The sequence below is a fragment of the Phasianus colchicus genome, chromosome 11 (genome assembly GCF_987193195.1).
Source record: "Phasianus colchicus chromosome 11, bPhaCol1.hap1.1, whole genome shotgun sequence".
NCBI lineage: Eukaryota > Metazoa > Chordata > Aves > Galliformes > Phasianidae > Phasianus > Phasianus colchicus.
The window spans coordinates 4,070,688-4,094,928 of record NC_143446.1 but is presented as its reverse complement, the minus strand read 5'-3'; the positions used below and the strand labels follow the sequence as shown (position 1 = coordinate 4,094,928).

At 61.3% G+C, this 24,241-nt stretch overlaps 2 protein-coding genes across 4 annotated transcripts; both read right to left on the bottom strand.

The window, feature by feature from the left end:
• Positions 1-159: 159 nt before the first annotated feature.
• Positions 160-2,778, bottom strand: GNAT1 (G protein subunit alpha transducin 1). Its single transcript, XM_031611662.2, has 8 exons — positions 2,658-2,778; positions 2,124-2,166; positions 1,545-1,686; positions 1,314-1,471; positions 1,117-1,245; positions 914-1,043; positions 685-838; positions 160-510 (listed from the first exon to the last, which is right to left on the bottom strand). Exons 1-8 carry the CDS (start codon positions 2,761-2,763, stop codon positions 320-322), a joined length of 1,053 nt encoding a protein of 350 aa, XP_031467522.1. The 5' UTR covers positions 2,764-2,778; the 3' UTR covers positions 160-319.
• Positions 2,779-4,697: 1,919 nt separating this feature from the next.
• SEMA3F (semaphorin 3F) lies at positions 4,698-21,318 on the bottom strand. Of its 3 annotated transcripts, XM_031611664.2 has the most exons (19): positions 21,203-21,318; positions 19,004-19,153; positions 14,249-14,409; positions 14,100-14,162; positions 13,356-13,475; positions 12,407-12,496; positions 10,236-10,329; positions 9,852-9,971; positions 8,865-9,004; positions 8,668-8,782; positions 8,409-8,478; positions 8,096-8,240; positions 7,792-8,014; positions 7,121-7,209; positions 6,804-6,845; positions 6,447-6,604; positions 6,312-6,379; positions 5,246-5,379; positions 4,698-5,177 (listed from the first exon to the last, which is right to left on the bottom strand). In XM_031611664.2, exons 2-19 carry the CDS (start codon positions 19,113-19,115, stop codon positions 4,761-4,763), a joined length of 2,361 nt encoding a protein of 786 aa, XP_031467524.1. In that variant the 5' UTR covers positions 19,116-19,153; positions 21,203-21,318; the 3' UTR covers positions 4,698-4,760. The 3 variants fall into 3 exon arrangements, with proteins under 3 accessions (XP_031467524.1, XP_031467525.1, XP_090004139.1); XM_031611665.2 differs by lacking the exon at positions 21,203-21,318 and having other exon boundaries at positions 19,004-19,316; XM_090148013.1 differs by lacking the exons at positions 12,407-12,496; positions 21,203-21,318.
• Positions 21,319-24,241: the final 2,923 nt, after the last annotated feature.

Genomic DNA, 24,241 nt, shown 5'->3' with positions numbered 1-24,241 from the left:
CCCTGGGTGTCCATAGGTGGGTGGGTCCCTTGCAGGCTGGCACTCACCTGGGGATGCCATCATGATGTGATGGTGCTATTCCCTGGGCATCCCATGGTCCCCAGGGGGATCCAGCACCCCTCAGCACCAAGGGATGCCCCAGGACCTCAGGTGTCACCCAGTGCCCACCAGCACCCAGGCATGCATGCATGTTGGGGGCTGGCTGGTGGAATGCTCTGGAGCTGCACAGGTCACATTGCTGGGGTTTGGGAACAAGCAGAAGCGGTGGCAGAGGGTGGGCAGGGGACACCAGTGGGATGGGGGCTGTAGGGGCTGGGGCTCAGAAGAGCCCACAGTCCTTGAGGTTCTCCTTGATGATGATGTCGGTGACGGCGTCGAAGACGAACTTGACGTTCTCAGTATCAGTGGCACAAGTCATGTGCGAGTAGATCTCCTTCACGTCCCGCCGCATGTTCAGCTCCAGGAACTGCAGCTTGATGTAGTTGCCAGCATCATCATAGGTGTTGGGACCTACAAGCAGGGCCATGGGTCCCCAGCACCCCACAGCCTCTATATTCCCCTGCCATCACCCCACAGCCCAGACTTTTGGCTGGGTGCTTAAGGTGCTGGGGACACCTGGTGGGTGTCTGACAAAGGATGCTAGCACCCAAATTCCCCACCCGGGGTGAGCGTGACTGCTCTCACCATCGTAGTCAGGGAAGCAGATGCTGAGGTGAGCCTTCTTGATCTTCTCCAGGAAGACGTCCTTCTTGTTGAGGAAGAGGACAATAGAGGTGGTGGCGAAGTAACGGTGGTTGCAGATGCTGTTGAAGAGGTGCAGGCTCTCGTGCATGCGGTTCTGTGGGAGGACACAGCCCCATCAGCCCCCCGGCAGCTCCCCAGCTCCCTAGTACCCCTTGGCACGGCTACCTACCACTTCATCATCCTCCACCAGCACCATGTCGTAGGCGCTGAGCGCCGCGATGAAGATGATGCACGTCACCCCCTCGAAGCAGTGGATCCACTTCTTGCGCTCCGAGCGCTGTCCTCCCACATCGAACATCCTGCAGGGCAGGACCAGGGAGCTCAGCATCCCTCCCCACCCCCTGCCCCAGCACTTTGGGGCTCAGCCCCTACCTGAAGTTGAGGTCCTTGAAGGAGAACTGGGTTTCGATGATGCCGGTGGTTTTGACACGGGAGCGCAGCACGTCCTGCTCGGTGGGGACGTAGCCAGGGGTCACCAGGCGCTCCAGGTCCGACAGGTAGCTGGTGGGCACAGTGTGAGGCATGTCCCACCAAGGGTGCCCCCACCCACCTGCCCATCCTGCACCTACTATCCTGCTGAGTCGTTGAGCTGGTACTCAGAGGCCCGGTCAAAGCAGGCCTGGATGCCTGCATCCTTCCAGAGCCGCCCAATGATGTCCGACATTTCCTTGGGCATGGTGCCCTCCTCAATGGTGTCCGAGAGGTGCAGCAGCTTGCGGGCATCATCCTGCAAGGGATGGGGGCTCAGTGGGGATGGGGACCAGGGTACAGCTCCACACCCCATGCTGGGGGCCCCTCACCTGGCGGGCAGAGTCACCGTACTGAATGTTGAGCGTGGTCATGGCACGCACGATGGCCAGCATGGACTGCAGCGTGTTGCTGTAGATGATGGCGATGAACTCCAAGCACTCCTCCAGTGAGTAACCATCCTGGTGGATGATCCTGGCCAAGACAGGGGCATGGGGCTGGGTGGGGTGCTGAAAGCACCCATGGGGCTGAGCTATAGGGTAGGGGCACTTGTGGGCACTGAACAGGTGAGTAGGGGTACCCATGTGGGTTGATAATAGGGTGGTGACACCCATGGAGCTGAACTGTAGGGTAGGGGCACTCTTGGGGCTGAACTATAGGATGGGGGCACCCATGGGGCTGAACTGTAGGATAGGAGAACTCACGGAGCTGAACTGTAGGGTAGGGGCACTCCTGGGGCTGAACTATAGGATGAGAGAACTCATAGGGCTGTACTTTAGGGTGGGGGCATTTGTGGGGCTAGAAAATAAGGCAGAGGCACCCATTGCTGCAGTGTGGGCACTGAGGGGTAGACGCTCCCCTGGCTGTGGTGTGGGACAGGTAGGAAGCATGGTGCTGCCCACGGGACTTACTTCATCTGCTTGACGATGGTGCTTTTCCCTGACTCCCCTGCTCCTGTGGGGACAGAGTGCGAGCACAGTGGTGACCACAGCCGTGATCACCACAGGGGGACACAAGGAAACAGGGAGAGAGGCAGCTAGGTCTGGGGGGGCACTGTGGTGGTGTTGCTGGGGGCTCAGTCAAGGGTGTGCTGGGGGATCTGGGGGTAGGGATGAAGATGAGGATGAGGTGGGGATGGAGACACAGCAGTGGGACATTGCAGGGGGGTGCAGACAGAGCCTGGACATGGGGATGGATGGTAACCAGTGGGGGAACTGAGGGGCACTGGGAGAGGGACCTGGAGTGCTGGGAGGATGCAAGGGCAGCATCTACGGGGAACATGGAGGGATCTGGGGGTGCTGGGACGGAGTTGGGGTGCTTGGTGGTGTGGGGGTTTTGGATGGGCTGAGTTTCAGGGGTGCTGAGGAGTCTGGGGCTACTGGGTTTTGAAGCATGAGGATGCCACGGGGGAGGATGAAGCATCCCCCGGAGCTGTGCCCACCTACCCAGCAGCAGCAGCTTGACGGTCCTGGCATCCTTCTCGGCGTCCTCCTTCAGCTTCTTCTCCAGCTCACGGGAGTGCTTCTCCTCGGCACTGGCCCCTGCGCCCATCCTCGCCTCCGCCGCCCGCCGGCTCGCCCGCTCGGTGGAGGTCAGCACCAGGACGGGCAGCGTGCGCCAGCCCCCCGCCGCCTCCAGCGCTCGCCCACCGCCCGACTGCGGCCGCCGCTGCCACCCAAGTGGGCCAAGGACGGGGACAAGGAGCGCGGCTTAAGCCAGGCTCCGGATAAAGCCCCGAAATCTGCCCCGGGCTGAGCTCAGCAATCCCCTGGCTCCCGGCGTCAGCGCTTCTGCGGAGAGGGCGCCCAGCTGTCCCCGCCCAGACTTGGTGGCCCAATGTCCCCAGGCTGTGGCTATGCCCCATGGCAGGGATGTCCCTGCTGGCCCCAGCCATGGATATGGCCTGACAGTGGGGATGTCCCCATTGTTCCCAGCCACGGGTATGGTCCCACTCCAGGGATGTCCCTGCTGTTCCCAGGCCATGGGTATGGCCCGGTAGTGGGGATGTTCCCTATCATCCCCACATCCCCTCTGTGAACCGTCCCGAGTTGCACCCTCAAGAACTGATGTCATTGTACCCCAAGTGTCATCCCCACCCCCGTGTCCCAAGCCCTTTCCAACACCCTCGTAATGTCCCCATCTGTTCTCAGTGCTCCTTGCCCCAGCCCCCTGGCGTCCCTAGGTCTCACCCCACGCCACCAAGGACACCCCATGTCCCGTCCCCTGTCAGTGTCCCCCACAGTGTGTCCCCATTGCCACCAAAGCACCCCCATGTCCCGAGGAACACCCCTCTGTGTCCCCCAGCCCCGTGTCCACCAGTACAGCGCCCGTCCCCCAGCTCCAGCATCCTACGCTGTCCCCAACGTCCCCCCGCCTCCTCCGCGGGGTTCCTGCAGTTCCGAGTCTGGCCGCCAGAGGGCAGAGCGACCCAGCATAGCGCAGCACAGCTCTGCAAAGAGCAGCGCAGCCAGCACAGCCCAGTACAGTCCAGTACAGCCCAGTACAGACCAGCACAGCCCAGCACAATGCAGCAGAGGCCAGCACAGTCCAGTACAGTCCAGCAGAGACCAGCACAGAACTGTACTATCCCCGCAGTGCTACCAGTACTGCCTCCAGTACCCCCACTGCTGTCCTACTCTGGCCATGCCTGACCCCAGTGCCCCCAGTGGGAACTGTAAGTGCCCCAGTAGTGCCCACCATGGCTTCCTGCGTCATGTTCCCGTGCCCAGTGTCCCCTCCAACACCCTGCAGTGTTCCCAGCACCCCACCATGTTCTCTCCTGGATCCCACCCCCAGAGCTCAGCGATGTCCCTGTCCCCAACAGAGCACACACAGGCGTCTGTCCCAAAGCCAGTGTTTATTTGGGCGTGCTGCAGGCTGTGGGGAGGGGGGACACCTGGCCACCCCTGCACTCCTCCCCTACAACTATTTACAACCCCAGCGACGGGCAGGATGCCCCATTTCACCCCTTCTGGCCGTGTCCCCATCATGTGGCCTGTGTCCTGTCCCCAGCAGGGGACAAGGCCATGTCTCTGTGCCTGCAGCCCAGCCTCCTCCCAGCTTTGGCTCCAAAATAACCAGAAGAGGAAACCGAAGCACTGAGACTGAGCTCACCCAGTGCCACCTCTCACTGTTCGTTTGTCCCCTCCCATCACTGGCTCGTCCCCCTGTGTGTGGCAGCGCCTTTCCCCGAAGGGCATCACCCCTCCTGCACCAGGACCACCCATCACACCAGGACCCAGAGCCCCATGGAACTCCAGGAAGGGGAGGGACGAGATGCGCAGGATGCAGCCACCCCCAGGTCCACCACCGTCCCCAGCGCTGGGGGGGTGATGTTGGTGTCACCCCAGTGACTATGTACAACCTGCAAATAAATACCACCGCCGGCAGGAGACAGCGGGAGGGGGCAGGGGTGTGAGCATGCGTGCGTGTCTGCCTGCATGGGTGTGGGTATATATATATATTTATTTATTTATAGATATTTTTTTTTTAATATTAAAAGGAGGGAAAAATAGACCATTGTGCTAGCAAAGTCCCTGGGGAGGGGTTCATGTGTGCCCGCAGCTCTCTGGCGGGTGATTCCGGCGGCTCCGTGGCTTCTTCTGGTCCTGCAGCTCCTTGGCTTTGAGGGCAGCCAGCGGCTCAGGGGGGCCGGAGGCCGGCGGTCGCCAGAAGCCCTGGCAGTACTGGTCGAGGAGTCCCAGCTCGGGGCGGGTGAGCAGCTGCAGCAGGTCCTGGTAGCGCGGCGTTGGGGCTCCCGGCAGCGCGGCAGGGGGCAGCTCGCCTTGCAGCAGGACGGCGTGCACGGCACGGGCGGCCAGGACACGCAGCTGCACCTTGGTCACCGTGTGCTTGAAGTTGTTCTCGGTGGCGGTGCAGGAGTAGAGGCCGCTGTCGGAGAGCTGCAGGGCACGCAGCAGCAAGCCCTGCTCTGTCCGCACTGCCCGGCCGCCCTCTGTGCGCAGCTGTTGGGACAGAGGGGCTCAGCTGGATGCCAACCAGCTGGACCCCACGCACAGCGCCCGGCTCCTACCTCTTTTCGTCGGTCGCTGTTGTCCTTCTGCAGCAGCCACTTGACGGTGGCTTGTGGCGAGCGGGGCTGGCACTCGAGGAAGGCGGTGCTGCCCTCCACCCCATACTGCACGGCCTCCACCGTGTTCTTGTTGGCTGCAGGAGCAGGACGTGGCAGTCAGGTCACACACACGTCCCCAGGCCCCATCTCCCTCCCGAACGTATTGCTCTGCCCCATGCAACCGAAGCATCCATGCGTGTTCTTCCTTCTTCTGAATGCATCTATCCATCCATCCACGGTCATTCTCCTTTGAAGCATCCATCTGTGTTCTTCTTTCTCCCCTGTGCATCCATCTATCCCCCCACCTCCCCATCCCTCCATCTTCAACCTCTAACATTTCCATTCATTCATCTGTGCCTTTTTTTTTTTCCAATGTAGCCACTCATCCACGACCATCCTGCTCTGAAGCATCCAGCCACCCAATTCTTTCTCTCCAATCTATCCATCCACGGTCAACTACCTCCTCATCCTTCCCCCAATATATCCACCTGTCTATGGTCATCCTCCTCTTCCATCCATCCATCCATCCATCCATCCACCCACTCACCCACCCATCTAACATTTCCATTCATTCATCTACTCACTTGGCCATCCATGTGTTATTCCTTCTCCCAGTGTATTCATCCAACCATAGTCAACCTCTTTGAAGCATTCATCCACTCATCTGTGCTCTTCTTTCTCCCCACTGTATCCATCCAGCTATCCACCCACTCATCCATCTGTCCATCCATCCATGCACCCATCCATCTGTCTTCAATCTCCAGTATTTCCATTCATCCATATACTCAAGCCATCCATGCTTTCATGCATCAATCCACCCACCTGCCCACCCCACGGTGCTTTTCCAATTCATCCCATACTTTTCCAATATACCCACCCACACACCCACCAGCCCTCAAGGCCACCCACCCACTCATCCCACTCATCCCATTGCCCACATTCTCCCACATCCCACCACTCATGCCTCCCCAGGTCCTGCCCCACCACTCTGCCCCCAACACTCTGGGGTTATGCCATGCCCACTCACCATTGGAGTTGTAGCCTCGGCACTGGCGCATGGGGTTGCCGTGCCGGACATCCTGCCGCCTGCTCCGCCTGAGAGGAGGCAGGAGGTGACCTGGGGTCCCTTCTTGGGCCCCCCTGCCCTCCCCCAGATCCCCACCTCTTGGAGGATGCTGAGTAGCGGCTGCAGGCCTTGCCATCCCAGGCACAGTATGGGTCGCGGGCCAGGCAGCAGTCAGCACAGGCTTCTCCATATACGTCGCACCGGTGCAGGGCCAGGTGGGTCACTCCTACGGCTGAGGACACGTAAAGCTGTTGCTGTTGGGGGAACAGAGAGGACAGGGTAAGATGCCCCCTGGCCACATGGCCTTGTGCCCAGTACTGGGAGCAGTGGGGACCGTGCATCCCAGAGCCACTAAGGGGTACACGTGGGCCTCTCCGATGGCCACTGTCATACTATGGTGGCAACAGCCATCCAGGATATCCTAGTCCCCAAATCTAGCCACACATCACTCACCCTCTTGGAGGAGATGGTCATCACCTTGATGGGTGCTGGCACCTAGATGGGAGCAGGAGTGAAGGACATGGAGTGAAGTACAGAGTGCATCCCCCAGGCCCACGCCAGTAGCTGGGGGCTGCAAAGGCAGCCATAAGAATCAGCAGGAAGAGGGACAATGTTGCATGTCTCCCTGGAACTACTTATGGGACTGGTTGGTGTCCCAAAAGCTCCAGGGCTGGGACAATGACACTTGGTGGCGGTGGTGTCCCATCAGTTCTGGGCATGGGGTGAGCAAAGGAAGCTCAGCAGCAGCTGTAGGATAACCCAGCCCTTACCTTGAACACCTCGATCTCCTCCAGCATCAGCTCCTCTGTCTCCATGTCGTCCCGGGGCAGAACAATGACTTTCTGCACCGTGCCCCGATCTGCAAGACACCAGGGTGCCTGGACGCTCAGTGCCACCAGATGGGCACCCGTGCCCTCCCCTCCTGGGAATGGGGTCCTTGATGGGGCCAGGAAGGACCCCCCATCTTCATCTGTCTTGGTTGTGCTGTGACACTCAAGTCACCACTCAGAGCTAGGAGCTGCCACTGCCCAGGACAGGGGGACAGCAACTGGGATAGGCACTGGGTTTGGAAAAGACCAGGGTAGATCATGGCAGCCCTTGGATGGACAATAAGGAAGGGGAAGCACCAGGCTGGACAACGGTGGTCCTGAATGAGGCAGGAGAGTTGGGCCTGGGCCATGGAAAGGATCAGGCTGGATGTCCTAGGATGGACACCGAGACAGCGGATAGACCAGACTGGATGGCGCTGTCCTAGGATGGACACCAGGGCAGGGGACAGGCCATGACACTCCCAGGGTCCGTGGCACAGGGGTCTCAGCCCCTCGCCCTGCTCCACCATGGAGCAGAAGTGCCAGCAGAGGCACCCAGCCCCGGCAGTGCCCGTGCCCTGCGAGGCCGCGCTGGAGCATGCTGCGTTCTCTGCGGTGCGCGGCGTGGGTACCTGTGCCCAGGAAAAGCACCTCATAGCGCCCATCTGCCGCGTCCACCTGGTCAACAGCGATGGTGGTGAAGCGGTAGTTGACGTTGGTGCGCACAACCAGAGGCTGCCGGTGGGCTGGATAGACGGCGTGGTACATCAGAGGGTGCGAGCGCATGAAGTTGATCACTTCGTCAGGGTAGTCCTTGGTTGACTTCATAGAGGGTGTGAAGGTCCCTCCGGGGCACTGCGGGCAGGCAAAAGGCGTTGGTGGGGTCTCCGGTGTCCTGGGACTATCATCTCCATGAGTGCCAGAGGTCTGACTTACAGTGCCTGGTCGGGGATAGGGCATTTTGCCCGTGTAGGGCATCCACTGGTAGTTGGGGCCCTCCTTGTGCGCAAAGGGCCCATTGAACACCATGCGGATGTCGGCCATGGAGTAGACGCAGACGGCCGAGCCCTTGAACACTGACCTGGCAGGAGGAGTGGCACAGCCTCAGGGATGTGTGCCACCTACGTGCTGACACCGCCAGCATCGCCACCTCACCCCACGCCCACTTCGATGTCATCAGGACCTCTACCCACCTCCACAAAAAGTCCCCATCCCCAGGGACCACCACGTCTCAAGGGCACCGACTCACCCCGATGCAGAGAAGACAGCGTAGATAACAGGATTCTTGCTGTCCTGCGTCTGCTGGATGAAGACATCCTCTTGGGACAGAAGGAAGAGCATGTTACCCCCAGGGGGTGGCTGGAGACACCTGTGTGGGCTGGGCTCTCCCATGGTGGGGCAGCAATGGAATTCTCAGCCCTCCCAAATGGATAATGAGCCATGTCCCCACCCCAGGGATGGACCATCAGGGGTCACCCCGTGCCCGCCCATGGAGCCCATGCACTCACGAAGCTCATCAAAGTGCGTCTCGATCCCATCGGGTCCTGGCACGGAGCAGACGAGCCGGGCCTTCAGGAAGGTGCTCCATTTGTTCACCAGGCAGCAGTGTCCCCCATCATCGTTCTGTGTCAGAGGGACTCAGCACTCAGCTCCACACACCCCACCACCAGCCCCTGCCTGCACCCCACCACCCCACTGCACACACCAGGCAGATGCGCCCGATGCGGGAATAGACCCCGGGGCTGAGCGGGGCATCTGCAGACTTCTCCCGGAAAAAGAAGTAGAGTTTGTCATCGTTCCTCTCGCTGCTGTCAGGGATGAGCTGGGCACGGACGAAGGCAGGGTCTGCAAGGGCATGAAGCAGTGCTGTCAGCCTGGAAACGCTCACAGCCCCCGCTGCTGCAAAGCCACCAGTGTGATGGCTTCCCCTCATCATCCATCAGCCTGTGCCCAGCCAGTGCTGACAGCTCCCCCTCCTCGATCCCTGCCCCGGCAGCCCTCACGCCCAGCAGGACCACCCCATCTGCTCTGCTCTGTTTATTCAGCTGCAGCTCTGGGGCCGGGGGTGCTCTATGGGGGCAGGAAGAGCGCTCAGGGTCACTGGCTACGGGGACATGGTTGAACGGTCAGCTCTGTGAAAACCCATACACAGGCTCTGGCAGTGGCAGCACTGCCTCTCACCAGCTGGGTGCTCCCACCACTCTGCAAAGCCCCAGCATGTCTGTCACCATGCCCCATAGAGGTATCCCTCTGTCCATCTGCTCTAGATTTCCATTCATCCATCCATCCATCTATCTATCCATCCATCCATCAATCCATCCCTTCCTTCCTCTCTCCCTCCACCTATCCATCTATCATCCATCCATCTGTCCACTCATTCACCCACCCATTCATCCTTCATCTTTGCACCCACCTGTCATTCATTCATTTGCCCATCCATCTATACATCATCCATCTGTCAATCCATCTGTTTGTCATCCATCCATCCATGCACTCACCCACTCTCCATCCATCCATCCATCCATCCATCCATCCATCCATCCATCCATCCATCCATTCACCACATCTGCATCAGTCCATCCTCCTTTCCACCCCACCATCCATGCGCCTGCCCCTGGCTGCCGCCTCTGGGACACCATCTATCTCATCCCTATGGTCAGAGCACAGGATCCCCAGGGCACCCCATACCAACCGTTGAGCCAGCGTGAATTGTACTGGTCTGTCCTCATGGCCGTCTGCTTGCCCATAGTGCGGAAGATGGCTGCATCAGTGCCCATGAAGTCAATGTAGACCCCGGCATAGAGCTCTTCATCTGCAGAGGGAAGGGATCAGGCCCCCAGGTCCCTGCACCTTTTCCCGTCGTCCCATCCAGCCCTGGCCAGGAGTCAGCAGGCAACCAGGAGATGCTGCCTCTGTCCAGCCCGCAGAGCAATGGAGGATGCTACCAGCATGCAAGGAACCCTCAGACAGTGCCTGGTGCCCGAGTGCCTGCAGCAGTGGGAGCCCAGCTGCCTGGGGACATTGGGTGATGTGGGCAATGTCCCCTCCACCCAGCCCTGGCAGCCACAGGACTCACTTATCAATGCAGAGACGGTGTCCACTTTGGGGTCATAAGAACACTTCCCTTTGCCTGACTCCAGTTTGTCTGGCTCTAGGTAGAAGATATAATCCTGGAGAAGGAAGCAGAACAAGGAGCTTGTGACAATTTCCCCTTCCATCCCCACGGCACATTCTGAGGCAGAGGCCTCTGTGGGATGGAGTGCGGTGGCTGCAGGTGCTGCCAGCAGAGGATGGATGCGGTGGGATCCTGTCGGGGTCTGCAGGGCTCCTGGGAAGTCGAGGTCTGCAGAAGGTGCTCCTCAGTGTATGCTGGGTGCCGCTCCATGCCCTCCACCACGTAGGTCCATTATTGCTTGCAGGGTTCCTACACTGCTTCCAGGCCCATCAGCATGGAGGGACAAAGCTGTTGCAGGGGCTGCTTGGAGCTCTGGGATCATACCAACTCCAGTCCTTTGCAGGCAGGGTTTGGCTGCAGGCACAGCCGTCGAGGAGCTGTCTTCCACCAACATCCACCGGCTGGTTCAGGGCCTGCCACCCCCACCGCTGGGAGCTGCTCTCTTCGCTGCCACTGCGACAAACCTGGCACCAACCCCTATGCCAGGGTGAAACGAAATCCACTTCCCGTAGATCATGTGGAACCTCCTGCCCTGCCAGCCCAGGGCATGCAGGGCCAGGCAGCGATGTCCTGCGTGTCCCCAGCATGCACAGCAAGGCAGCAGCAATGCCTGTACCCTGCGTGCCTCAACGATAGGACAAGCAGGGTCCCTACAGAAGACAAGCTGGAGAGCTGAGTGGGGCCACCACCATCCTGCTGGCCAGCTACAGCAAACCTGGGGACAACAGGATGCTAATTGCTGCGATGCTAGCCATGGGGCAGCTGGCTATGGAGATGCTAACCTTGTAGATGCCAGTTGTGAGGATGCTAGCCATGGGTCTACTGGCCATGGCACACTAGCCATGAAGAGGTTAGCCACAGGGATGCTGGCCATGGAGATGCTATTTGTGGAGACACTAATCATGGAGACACTAGTAGTGGGGATGCTGGCCATGGGGATGTTATCTGTGTTGATACTAGCCATAGGAACAACCAGTTTCGAGGCCATCATCCATGGGGACATCATCCATGGTGAAGACAGACATGGGGATGCTAGTTGCAGGTACACTTGCCACAAGGATGCCAGACACAGGGATGGCAGCTGCTTGAGGCTTTTCCTCTCTCCATCTTGCATCCCTTGATGCAAGACTTGCTCATGCCAGCTTCTCCTGGCCCACTGGCACCCAGCCCAGCACTTAGAGGTGGGCACGGCCCCACTTGTACACCTCACTATTGCCATCCTCATTGCCACACCATGTTTCTGTTGCCGCCACAAGCTTCTCCATTCCCAGCCCTGCTGGCAACCCATCCATGGGATGAGCCACATCACCTCCCCACTGGGCAAGCTGTGAGCTGATGCAAGTGCTTCATTTGCACTGGTGCTTCCCCACTGGCAATCAGAAATACGTCCAGCCTCAGCACAAGGAAGGAGGTACCTGTGGCAGAGCTGGTGGCTGAGAGCATCACGCTGTGCCCTCCTAATCTGTGCTGATGGGGATGTCCCTTTCAGAGAGAAGGGGACGCGGCAGGGACAGAGACAGGCAGGACCTGTCCGTGTGTCTACACGTGCCCTGTCCCATGCACTGACCCATGTTAGTCCAAGGGGAGACACTGTCAGGGCAGGCTGGATGCTGGCTGTCCCCAGAACCTGGGGATGTCACCTCCCTGACTCCACTGATGGAACGAGGCCCCCTCCCCAGGCAGGGCAAAGCAGATGGATGCTGGCCAGGCAGCTGCTCAGCAACATTTTTGTAGACCCTACCAAAACACCTCCAGCAACACGGCTCTCTTGAGCCCCCTGCCTCTGCTGACAAATGGATTTGCAGGGACGCAGCAAGCCTGGAGACAGGCTGAGGGGTGACAGCCACACCTGACAGTGTCCTCTTGGGGACGAGGAGGAAAGAGTTAGTGAGAGCAGGAGAGAGGAGACGCCGGGCCGGCCGCCGCAGAGCACTTTGCAGAGAGAAGGGGAGGCAGTGGGGGGGAGCCACAGCAAAGGGCCCCCAGCCCAGGAGCTGCCGGTGGGAAGAAGGAGCCCGCAGCTCCAGTGCGAGGCGGGCACAGCGGCGGCGGGCCCCCAGACCCGTTCCCACCTTGCTTTCTGCTGGTCTTGGGCTGCGGGGGCCATCGGTGGCTCTGCTCTCCCGGCCTCCCGTCTGGAGGGGCTGGCTCGGCGGAAAGCCCTGGGGAGAAGGAGCAGGGCACAGAGTTAGCATGAAGGGGGGACGGAACCCCCGGGCTGTGGGCTGCGGGATGGTGCTGGCAGCCTGTCCCCATGGCACCGTGCGTGGCACCGTGCTCCCTGCTGGTTCTGCAGGGACAAAGAGCCTCGTCCCCAGGGCTGTCCGATGCTGTCCTCGGAGCGCATCCCTGATAACCTCTGAGTGCTGTGACAGTGAAATGCCACCAGTGGTACCAGGCTGGAGCAGTCTGAGCCTCTCCCTGTGGCAGTAGTGGAGCACTGGGCTGCCCCATCCTCACGCAGCACCACGTTTCCTTCAGTTTGGCTTGCTCCTGTCCTCGAGGACAGGACCCAGGGGCAGAGGTCACCTGGTTGGCACACCCTCATGGCACACCGCAGCGGTCACCCAAAACTTCTTCCACTGCACATCCAATCCAACATGCGGGGCTCCACAGCCTCTCTCTCATATCAAGCTGTGCTCATCAGGGCAGGGTGATGTTCTCCGTCGTTGGCATCCAAGCATCCCATGGGACATGCCACCATTGTCCCTGCTCACTCATGGCACCAGGCCACCACGTTCCTCCTTGTGGAATGCTGGCACTGGAGCAGTGCAGGGCATATCCAAGCTGAGGGGCTTCACGCAACAGCACTTCCCCTGCTGGATCGGCATAGGGCTGGTGTGGGGTCCAGTGGATCCCGGTGCAGAGAGAAGTCCTCACACTGCAGAACAGTCTCGGCCATGCTCAGCCTCACCTCGCTGGAGCTCAGCCTGTCACAGTCCCCCAAGCTCCCTGGCACTGGCCCCAGGATGAGCCCTCCTGCACGGGCACCACTGCAGCCCCCATCCCCCCACCCCTTACCTGTGCTTTGCGCCCACGGTTGATGAAGGCGCAGATGGGGTTGTAGGCACCGGTGCCACACACATAGAGGTGAGTCCGGTTCCAGGGCTGGATCAGGCGGATGAAGTTGCCACACTCCCCCTGGGAAGGAGAGGATGGTGGCAGCTATGCGAGGGACCAAGGGCAACATACACAGCAGGATCCTTGGGCAACATCCCAGTTATACTTGGGGTGGCACTGTAGGGTCCATCCCCCAGGGGAAGGGCTGGGAAGGCAGGAAGGAGACCGTGGAGCCAGGAGGATGGCATATGGCATGGGGCTGGTGCAGGGCAAGACATGGTGTGAACCACAGGTTGGCATGGGCCATGGATTCATATAGACCATGGGCTGGTGTAGATCATGGGCTGATGCGGGTCATGGCTTTGGCACACCTGAGGGCACAGCCCTGACAGTGGGATGAAGATTTGTAGAGAGCTCTGCTCATCTGGGACAGAAAGGTCAGAAGGACACGGTCACATTTGGGACTGTCACCCCTGTCTTGGCAAGTCCAAGGCCATGGCTCTTCCAAGGGAGGAAATGAGAGCATGAATCGCCATCAGCACAGTGGCCACCAACCCCTTGCCATTCTCAGAAGTGGGTTCATGGTGGCCATCAAAGCCCTGGGGATGACTGCAGCAACCGATGGCACGGGGACTCGAAAGTCACCGACAACCCAAGCCGGGCCCCAGCAGGATACCAGCCCTCCACTCGCTGGGTGACACTCACATTGCTGTTCTTGCCCGATAGGATGCACTCCTCGATCCTCTGCTGGGAGGCAGGCCAGTGGATCTGCGGAAACATCGGAGATGAGGAGCAGGGCTGCTGGCCCCACACCATCCCATCCCACGGAGGTGGGCCACGAGGTAACAGCTTACGATGAGGGGCTCGCGGTTGATGTCGTGCAGGTCCAGCGAGAGGACGTAGTCCTTGCTGCCCACGTACATGCGGTCGTGGTCCTCGTCCTTCAGCAGGATGCGGTAGTCACTGGAGTTGAGCAGGAAGTTGAAGAAGTGTGCAGTGCCGGTGGCCTTCAGCTCTGCGGGGCCAATGGGCACACGTCAGCCAATGCTCCCCAAACCTCTGCCATCACCCCTCCATTCCTGTGCCCTGCTGCAGAAGCGTCCCCATGTCACAGCCCCTAGGGACCGGAGCCCCAGAACCCAACTCCTGGGGAAGGGGGAGCAGAACCCCCAGCCCGCACCCCCCTTTGGGAGTTATTTTTAGCCTGAGTGTGGGAGAAACGAGTGAAAGAGGATAATGAGGGTCATGAATATTCACAAGTGCAGCGAGGCAGCCAGATGGAAGGCAGAAGTGCTGCAGATGATGTGGGACGGCGCCAAGAAGCACGCAGCAGGGGCAGGGCATAGCCAGACAGGGGGGAGCGGGGGGCTGCACCCCACCTCCCTGCAGCCAGCACAAGGCATGGGATGGAATGCCCAATGGGTACCACCCTCAGATGTCACCTCCACCACAATGCATCCCTATCTTCTTGTGTTGGGGCTGACAGCTCTGGGCACAAGGCAGGATTCCTCTGTCCTGCTCTGGGAAGCTATGCTATAGGATGCTCCCCCCAGCCCCAGGTGGGGTGGGATGGGACACAGTCCTTCCCTGAGGGATGTATCCCTACCCCTGTCCCCATCCTCTCCAATGGCACAACGGGGTCGGGGCCTCCTCCGTGCCCCAGTGATCACAGTGGGGAATAGAAATGCCCCCATGACCCCACACCCCACACCCTGCTGCTGATGGACGGGCAGGTGAGCCCACGCCGTGACCTCTGGCCCCCTGCACTGAGCACCCCATTGCATCCCCCAGCCTCGGGTACCCGGTGGGGCCGCTGGTTAGTCGATACGCCCAGTGAGCACATCCCACTGCTGCTCATCCCCCCCTTAATCCCCTTTTAATTGCCCCATTCCACACAGGTGGCCTCCATGGGGACAGGGGACTGAGCATCCCTCGTGGGGTGGGCTGATCCGCGCCCATCCCACACCACTGCTATATGGCCAGGAGCTTGCGATGTAATTACATCCCCCACAAAGCACCCCAAAAAGCAGAGCTGGGTGCTGCGGGACCCCGAAAAGCACAGTGAGCAAAGGGTTAATCCCATCCGGGGCCCTGCGGCCACCTCCCCAGGTGCTCCATCACCCATCCGCTGTGCTGCGAAGCCAATTACACCCGCTCTCACCTAATTAGTTTCTAATTACGGGCTTGTAGTGCATTCAACATAATTAGCATGTAAATTACACGCCGTGTTTATATTCAATAAGTGCTCTGCCCGCTCCTGGCAGTGCGGATGGAGCGCCTTTCGGGAGCCCTTCTCTTGATTTTAATCCGGGGGAATGAATTTAATTCACATGCCAACGGAGCCACGGGGCTGTGCAGGATCGGGGTCCTGGCCCCACATGGAGCATCCCCTATAGCCACACGGCCACCAGGCTCCCACCGTGCGCCAGGATTCAGGCTATCCAAAATCCCCGTGTCCAAAATAAGGCTTGGTTTGTCCTCCTCTGCATTGAACCCACGTGCTGTCATCGGGGCGATCAAAGCGCGGGTGGGTCGCCCCAGGAAAGCGGAATTGCTTATTTGTTTGAGCGTCACTCCGCTACCCCTTGATGGGTTATTTATGATGTAATTAAGCTAATTACATGTAATAAGAGAGTTTCCGTGGCCCCCAGCCAAGCTCTTTTCCCATTTAGCCGCTCACAGGTGGTAGGGAGCCGCAGGAGCGCGGCGGGGGCTGCGGGATGGTATGGGAACGGCTCTGCTTTGATCCCTGGTGCCACTGCGGGGACAGGGATGGGGACAGAGACAGCCCCAAACCCCAGCAGGGACAGGGGACAGGTGCCACGGCGCCCGAATCCAACCCCACATCAAAGCGGGGCCAACCCCATGCCAGGCACTGGAGCCCAATACCCCCATTGGCACAGCCTCTCCCCTCCCCAGCCCCTCCCCCCCCCAAAAAACAGAGTTGTTGGTTGGGTTTTCTTTTTTTTTTTCCCAGCCAAAAATGCTGATTCATCCCCAGCCAGGAGGGACTGGGACTCTGCCTGTAAAGAGACCCTGTGCCACGGAGCCTGGAGGGGGATGGATGGCTTCCCTGTGTGATCCCACCCCAGAAGCAACAGGGGACCATGGGGCACCCCTGGGGATGGAGGCAGAGCAAGGACATGGGACACCCCACAGTGAGGATATAGGACACCCCACAGTGAGCATCAGGGTAACACTGCCATGGCCACATCCTCAGCAGCAGGGAGCTGCTTGTCGGCAGCAGGAAAGCCCTGACCCACCCCAAAACACTTCCCCGGAGGGCTCCGGTGCAGCTTTCCCCACTAAGCATCCCACAGCCACAGCACGGGGTCACATCCCGCCCATGAGACAGACATCCCCAACCAACTGCCCAACAGAGCCCCATGGAAACCCATTCATTGAGAGTCTCCGTCGCTTGTGATGCCCCATAACCCCGCTGCTGCCCCACACCCAGCCCTGCCGTGCCTTTTCCAGGCGGTTTGCCACCTCCCATGAAGGTGGTGGGGAAGGAAACGGTGCAGATTGTTGCAGGTAGGGGGCCGCCAGCCGAGCCAAACCGATCCACCCCCTCCCTCCAGCAGGACCAAATCCAGGGCTGTACATCACCAAAAGGAACAGGAAAATACTAAAAAGGTGGTGGTGGCAGAGGGGACGGGTGCTGCACAGCCCTTGTCCCCACCGTGTCCCCCCATCTGGCCATGTTTATCGGCAGCCACTGCATGATGTGCCCCACAGCTGCAGCAGCTTAGCCGGGCGCCGAGCGGCCATCTGCCACCAATGTCCCCAGAGGGGCAGGGAAACTGAGGCAGGGCACGGGCTGCGCTCTGGGATGTGGCTATTATTACCATTACTAAACTGAGTTTTTGAGTTTTATTTTTTCCCACTAAAAGGTGGGAAGCGGCCCCACGGGGATGGCTCCCAGGGACGGATGCTTTGAAGCGCAGCTCTGACCCTGTATGCCTTCCTCCCGCTGACGCACCGCATCCTCCCCATCACTCCTGGAACTGACGTCCCCGGTGCCCGGCGGAGGAAACCGGAGCAGAGGGGGCAGCAGGATGCGCCCGGCACGGGGGGAAATCGCTCACAAGCAAGGAGGTGATTAAAAATATCCACCCTATTTCTGGCCGGCATGGCGCTGGGAAGAGCTGCTGGCAACGCAGGGCGGCCCTGCAGCCTCTCCCTCTTCCAGGGCAGCGCAGGATCGCGCTGTTCTTTCCATGCTGGTCACCTTCCTGCCCGGCACCAGGAAGGCGGTGACAAGAGGGTCCCCCCGGTCCCAGCTAGGGCAGGGACGCAGAGCCGGCCCCGTGACACCACTGCCCATCCTTCTTTGTGTGCTTTTCCCGAAACGCTCCACGCACGATAGCATTTCACTGAGGATGACGCAGGGCCTCGGGGAGTTGCAGCACACGGCGCTTCCTCCCCGTGCTGGGAGGATGCTGCGCCCATCCCTGTGTGTCACCTTCCCAGCAGCACCTTATCCCCTTGTTCCCATGCCCAGCAGGCAGCCTGTCCCTTGTCCCCATATGTCATCGTAGCACCGAGCCGGGGTAAAAATGTGCGCAGGGAACACATCACTCCACGACGTGATGGAATGTTTGGAATTAATTTGTGCCCAGGGCTCACCGGGTAGCAGGGGCAGGTCCCAGCTTCACCAGAACCTTCCCATGGGATCCGGTCCCCCAACTCCCAGGGAGGGGGAAGCAGGGACGCAGCATAGGACCACGCAGAGCCGCAGGGGCAGCAGCTCTGCGGCGGGCAGGCACTGCTCCTGCCTCTCGCCTGGGCTTGTCCTGCTGCCTCATTCCAGGGATTTTCGTGTTGAGGCACAATCCCGGCTGCGTTTGGGGCCGCTACCCGCTGGGCTCTGCACAGTGCAGGGGCTCTGCTTTGCTCCCCAGCTGCAGAGCGCCCAGTCCACACCCAAGCCCCCATCTGCCTCCCAGCACCCGTCTCCCTGGCTGTGAGTGCACATTTTGGGTGTCCCTGTTGCTCTACACATGGTGCAGCCCCACATGGCTCCCAGGGCGGAGGATGGGGACATTCTGGCTTCAGCCTGGCTCCCAGCGAGATAACAAAAGCCAGCACCCGCCTCCGTGTTCCCACTGCCCTCCATGGAGTGTCCCCAGCCAGAGACAAGGTGGAACCACCAGGCGGGCACAGCAGTGCCCAAGGGGACCCACAGCACCAGCACACACTGCAGGCTCTGCACTGCCCAGATTGTGATTTGAGCTCTGCTCCTTTGCTTCTGCAACCAAAAGCCCTGCATTCGGTGGTCAGCAATGCCAGACCTCCCCCCAAAATGCCAGTGTCAGGGCTGCACTGTGGGTCCCAGATCTAGACCCACACCCCTGATTGGCTCAGGCACTTAAGGGTTAATTAACCCCCTTCCCTCCCACTGCCCCCCCCCGCCTTCCCACCGGCCCCCCGCCAGCTCCGGGCACTAATACCGGCGCGGCTGCAAGCTGCTGTCTGGAGCCGGCAGCCGGGGGCCCCCCTGGGTGAGGATTTAGGGTTGGGCACCCCACAGGGCTGCAGATCCCAGCAGTGACCCTATACAGCTCAGGGAGTGGCGTGTCCCCCCCGCCCCGGTCCCCACGGCTTACCTTTGAAGGAGAGCTGCACCCTGGGGGTGGGGGGCACGCCGTCCTTGCCGTGGGCTGCCCGCCAGCCCAGGGTCAGCAGGGTGGCCCAGAGCAGGACGGTGGCCACGGGCATTGTGGGGGCACGCTGGGGGCAGTCCAGGGGGAGCACGCCTGGCAGAGAGGGACAGCGAGGCGGGCGTCAGGGGGGGATGTCACAGCGAGGAGCGCAGCCAAGCCCCACTGACAGCATGGGATTGGGCATAAACGGGGAGGGAAGCACAGAACTGGGGGGGACGGGCTGCAGGGTGAGGCTGCGGCACGCACCCAGGTGAGCCGTGTGCCCCCTCCCCCGGCTGCTGCCCCCCATCCCCTCCCAGCCCTGAGTGCAGCACAGAGCTGGGCTCACATCTTTCCAACAGGAGGGAAATCTGGACTTCATTATTCCACAAGCGAACACACACACACCAAAAAAAAAAAAAAAAAAAGGAGGAAAGAAAGAAAAAAAGGAAAGGGAAAAAAAAAAAAAGATTTTTTTTCATAAATAAAAGAAGAAGAAAAAAAATACAGGGAAAAAAAAAAAAAAAAAAAAAGCCGCACTGTGTGCCAGGCAGCTGGGCTCCCCGGGGCTCCGCACAGAGTGGGGCCACTGAGCTGCACACACACACACCGCCCTGCTGTCCCCACAGCTCGGCGACCTCCGAGGGACCGGGCACACACCTCGGGGCTATGGACCCCAGCTCGGGGCTCGGACGTGCCCGGGGGGCGCAGACATCCGGAGATGCGCACGGTGCTGTGTGCCACCGCCGCGCTGCGCCCTCGGGGGCAAAGCGGGATGCCACCGCACCGAGCCACCTGGGGACAGGCAGCGTCCCCACTGCGGTCCCCAAGGAGCTCCCCCGCGGGCACTGTTGCCAGAAGGTGGCCGTGCAGCGCGTGTCCCCCCCCCCCCCGGGGCTCCACGTTTCCCTAAATATTTCGGTTCCCTCTCCCTCTTTCCGTGCGCACACCCATTGTGCCGCAGCCGGGGCTCTGCTCTGCTCGCCGGACCCCCGCTGCTCCATCCCAACCCGCAGTTGGTTGCAGTTAATTCCACCCCCCCCCACCCCGCCCCCCCATCCCCGGGGCGGCTTTTAGGAAATAATTCTGGCAAATCCCACTGTTGCGTTTGGATGGAGCCCGCGTACGCGTCAGAGACAGGGAGCGAGATGGCAAACAAAGGAAAAGAGGGAGAGGAGGGGAAAAGCGCACAGCGAGGAGGGAGGAAGGGGACGGCGGGGAGGGGGGGGCCGGGGGGAGCCCTGGGGGGGGGCTTGGGGAGTCCCATTGCATGGAAAAGGCCCGGACGGGAGCAGCGCACCGGGAGCCCTCACCTCGGGGTCAGCGCGCTCCGGGAAACTGGAAACTGCGGCGGGGGGGGCACATTCCTGGCCAGCTCTGTGCCCCCCCCCCCACCTCGTTCCCTCCTCCCGGGTACTGCAGGGCTGGAGCGGGCCGGGGGCTGCTCCCCGTTACGGGATGGGATGGATGGGATGGAGCGCGCGGGGTTCGGCCGCTCCGAGGGAACCCCCGCGGGCAGCAGGGAGAGATGTGGGGAGGGAGAAAAGCAAACGGGGTGGGCAGGGGGAGGGCAGCGAGAGCCCGGCGAGCAGCGGGAAAGGAAAAAGGGTAAAAAATAATTAATTAATTTAAAAAAAAAAAAAAGAAAAAAAAAGAAAAAAGGGAGAGAAAAGGAAAGAGAAAAGGAGAAAAAAAGAAAAAAGAAAGAAAGAAAGAAAAGAGAATCGCCGCAGCCCCGAGAAATAACTTTGCACAACTTCGCGCCGCCTCTCACCCCGCGGCCGAACCCCCCCGCAGCGCAGCCCCGGCCCCGGGCAGCCCCCGCCGCCCAACCCCGGCCCGAACGATCCCACCGCCCCCGCGCCCACCGCCCGTCCACGCCGCGCGTGGGTACCGCCGGAACGGGGGGAGCGCAGAGCCCCGCGGGGATGCGGCGGGGGGCAGCGGGCAGCCCGGGGGCGTGACACGGGTGGGCGCCGGGACGCGGGCGGGATCGGGACACGCGTGGGTCACGGGACGCGCCTCCGCCGCGGGACGTCGCGGTGAGTTGCGCGCGGCGGAAAGTTTGCGGGCTGCAGGGGCGGCCCGGTCCCCGCTCCCGGCGGCGACAGTCGCGATAGTCGCGACGGCGCTCCCCGCCTCCTCCCTCCTCCCCACGCTTACCTCTGCGGGGGCTCAGCGCCGCGCCGGGCACCCGCGGCCCCCCGCCATGTCGCGGCCGCAACTACCGCCGCGTCCCCGGCCCATGGAGCGGCGGTGCGGGGCGGGGCGGGGCGGCGCGGGCGGGGCTCGAACCCGCGGCGGGGCGGGCCGGGGGCTGCGGCGGCGGCCCGGCTCCGAGTGGGCGCCGCAGCCCGTGCGCTCGCCATGGGGCTCCGCGGCCTCATTTGCATAGCCCCGCCCCTCCCCCGCCCCTCCCGCCCGCTGGGCCGCGGGTTCGAGCCCCGCCCCGCTCACCTCCGCTCCTGCCTTTTGTTGAGCCGCGCCGCGAGGGGACGACGCGGGGGGTGGGGGGGGGGGGAGGTCGATCGGCGGGCCCCGAAGGCGCGGCCCGGTCCTGGGGCTACGGAGCCGAGCGGGCGGTGGGACGCCTTTGTGTGGCGGTACCGGGGTGCCCGGGCGCAGCGGGAGAGGCGCCGGGGCGGCGGCGGCGGGCGGGGGCGGCTCCGGCGCGGGGAGAAACCGGCCGCCACAAAGAGCACAGAGCCCCCCAGCAGCGCTCCCGCAGCCCCGCGCCGCTCCCCGCACGCCCTGCCCTCGGCTCTCCCCAGCGTGCGTGCGGCGCTGCGTGTCCCTGCGCTTCGCATCAGCAGCGCAAATAATGCCCGAAACCCGACCCGGGGAGCTCCCGGCTCTGCAGGAATGTCGGAAAAGAGGCGGTGGTTCCCCCCCCCCCACCCCCTTCCCCGCGCCCCTTTCCCCGGGCCCGGACTAAGCACAAAGCCTTCCCCGCGTTCCCCGGCTCCATTTCTCTCCCTGCAGGGCCACCGAGCCGTCGCCGACCGTCCCCACGTCCCCTCGGTCACCGCTCCGTAGGTGGTGACCCACATTTTGCAGCCAACAAAACTGGGGCAGCCGCTGCCACCGGCTGTGCTCAGCCCCCATCACTGCTAGCAGTGCTGGTGGGCTCCGGACTGGGGGAGCTGAGGGTAGGAAAACCCCTACCAGCGTGAGTCCCCATCCCCAGGGCACGGCTTGGACTCAGCTCCGCACCCTGGTGTGCCATTTAATCCAAGGCACCAGAGCTGCTCTTCCCTTTTCTTCCTCCCCTGTGTAACCCAGAACTGCCTGACTGCTCGCCCAGGCAGCAGTATCTGTCCTGTGTAGCACAGGGAATGCAATTTGTGTGGGCTGTATGCCCCAAGTTGAGCAGGGGAGACTCAGCAGGCTCCTGAGGTGCCCCAGTAGGGTGCCCCTGTAGGGAGCAGGGTGCAGGGATGGGGATGCAGGGGTGGGTGTAGTGATGGGGATGGAGAGATGCAGAGATGGATGCATGGACAGGGATGAAAGGATAGGTGGAGGGACGGGGGTGCAGGGGTAGATGCAGGGGTTGGTGCAGGGATGGATGCAGGGGGCCAGGAGCAAGGCACAGCCATGCAGAGCAGGAGGGAAGAGGTAAAAATCATAGGGTAAAGGCAGGATGGAACCCTGGGATGGTTCCCCGATGGAACCCCACGCATGTTCGGGATAGCTGAGCCTTTGCCCCTCCAGCCAGATACTTGCTCAAATGGGACTTTATTATTGTAAGCGCCTGGAGGTAACTCTGGCCAAGTTTCTGCCTGGGGACAAGCCAGAGCCAAACTGTGCTACTGGGGCACCCTCTGCATAGCAAGGGGCTGGGGACCCATCCCTGCCATCACCCAGGGATGGGCAATGTCCCTGTTGTGCCCCACCCTTCACTCCTCATGCTGAGACCCCCGAGCCCTGTGGCAGTGCCGGGAGGCCGGTGGCTGCCGTGATGGATGGCCAGGGCTTGCCAAGCACGGCGTGTTTGGCCGACGCCGTGTTTGTCTTGGCAGGGGCGGGGATGTCATCTCCTCCACTCACAGGCTGACGAGCTGGGAAAGGCAGCAGGGGGCTGCCCGTGGGGCTGCCCTGATGGAGAGCAGCCCTGCATGTCCCACAGGGCCGCCCTCAGGGCAGGGGCTGAGCACAGGCTTGGTGTCACCTGCAGGAGGTGAAGGTTTTTAGGATAACCTCCCTGTTTTCTGGGGCCACCAAGGGCTCTCAGAAGGCGGCCAGACAGCAGAGATGAGGAGCTGCGAGATGCTGATGTGCCATGTAAGTGGGTCAGTGGCACAGCTGTGGGCATCAGTGGGCGCCAAAGGAGCTGGGGAGGACACGCAAGTGGCAGCAGGAATGGCTCAAGGGCTGCAAGAAACTGGGACATCTCTGTGCACGTGGGTCTGCAAAGGGAAGTTCTGCTGAGAGCTGGTTTGGGGCACGGGGTGAGATTAGGAGCAGTGCAGGAGCTGCCCTGGTGCTCGGTATGCATGCTGCCACGGATGCTGTCTGCCTGCTGCTGCCACCATGACCCCTTTGTGCCCACCTGTGGGATGTTCCTGGCATCACAAGGCTCCTTGTTGCTGAGTTTTGGCATGGGACCGAGGGGTTTCTCCCAGGACTTCTCCCCAGGACACCTCGAGGGATGCTGGTTGCTGTGCCCCAGAAGGATGCTTCATCCCTCTGCAGGACAGTGAGGACGTACAGACTCGGTGCAGACCCCCTGGCTGGGGTGGGAGGGTGGAGCTGGGGGCTGTTTGAGCCCCCTCCCCACCCCCTGGCTCCCTGCTGCCCACGCCCTCCCCTCTCCCCATCCGTTTCCCACCACAAAAATCCTGCAGAAGTGATGCTCCGCTCTGCAAAGCGGGTCGCCGTGGCAACCAACACAGGGGTACAGGACCCTGTCCCCATCAGGCATGGACCCCACATCCCACAGCCCCCTGGGCTCTGTCCGAGGGGTGGGAGCCTTGCCCTTCCCCTGACCCTGCCCAGGTTCAGAGCCACCCATGGCTTGGAGCTCTGCACCAGCCAGGGCAGGGAGGATGCTTTGAAAGCCCCCAGCCCCCCTGCCAACCTCCGCAGGGTAATTTCCATTTTCAAACCCCATTAAAAAGGAGCCTTTTTCCTCTTTGTTTCTCTTCTCCCTCTGTTCTTCCCCCCACCCTTTAGCTCTTTGTCAGCCAAAAATACGCAACCCAC

Coding starts and splice junctions, on each gene's coding strand:
- GNAT1 (XM_031611662.2), bottom strand. CDS start 2,763: ATGGGCGCAGGGGCCAGTGCCGAGGAGAAGCACTCCCGTGAGCTGGAG. Junction 1,687..2,123: donor ACCATCGTCAAGCAGATGAA/GTAAGTCCCGTG, acceptor TGTCTTGGCCAG/GATCATCCACCAGGATGGTT. Junction 1,246..1,313: donor CTCAACGACTCAGCAGGATA/GTAGGTGCAGGA, acceptor TGTGCCCACCAG/CTACCTGTCGGACCTGGAGC.
- SEMA3F (XM_031611664.2), bottom strand. CDS start 19,115: ATGCCCGTGGCCACCGTCCTGCTCTGGGCCACCCTGCTGACCCTGGGC. Junction 14,410..19,003: donor GGTGCAGCTCTCCTTCAAAG/GTAAGCCGTGGG, acceptor TTGGCCCCGCAG/AGCTGAAGGCCACCGGCACT. Junction 8,479..8,667: donor GACGCACTTTGATGAGCTTC/GTGAGTGCATGG, acceptor TTCTGTCCCAAG/AGGATGTCTTCATCCAGCAG.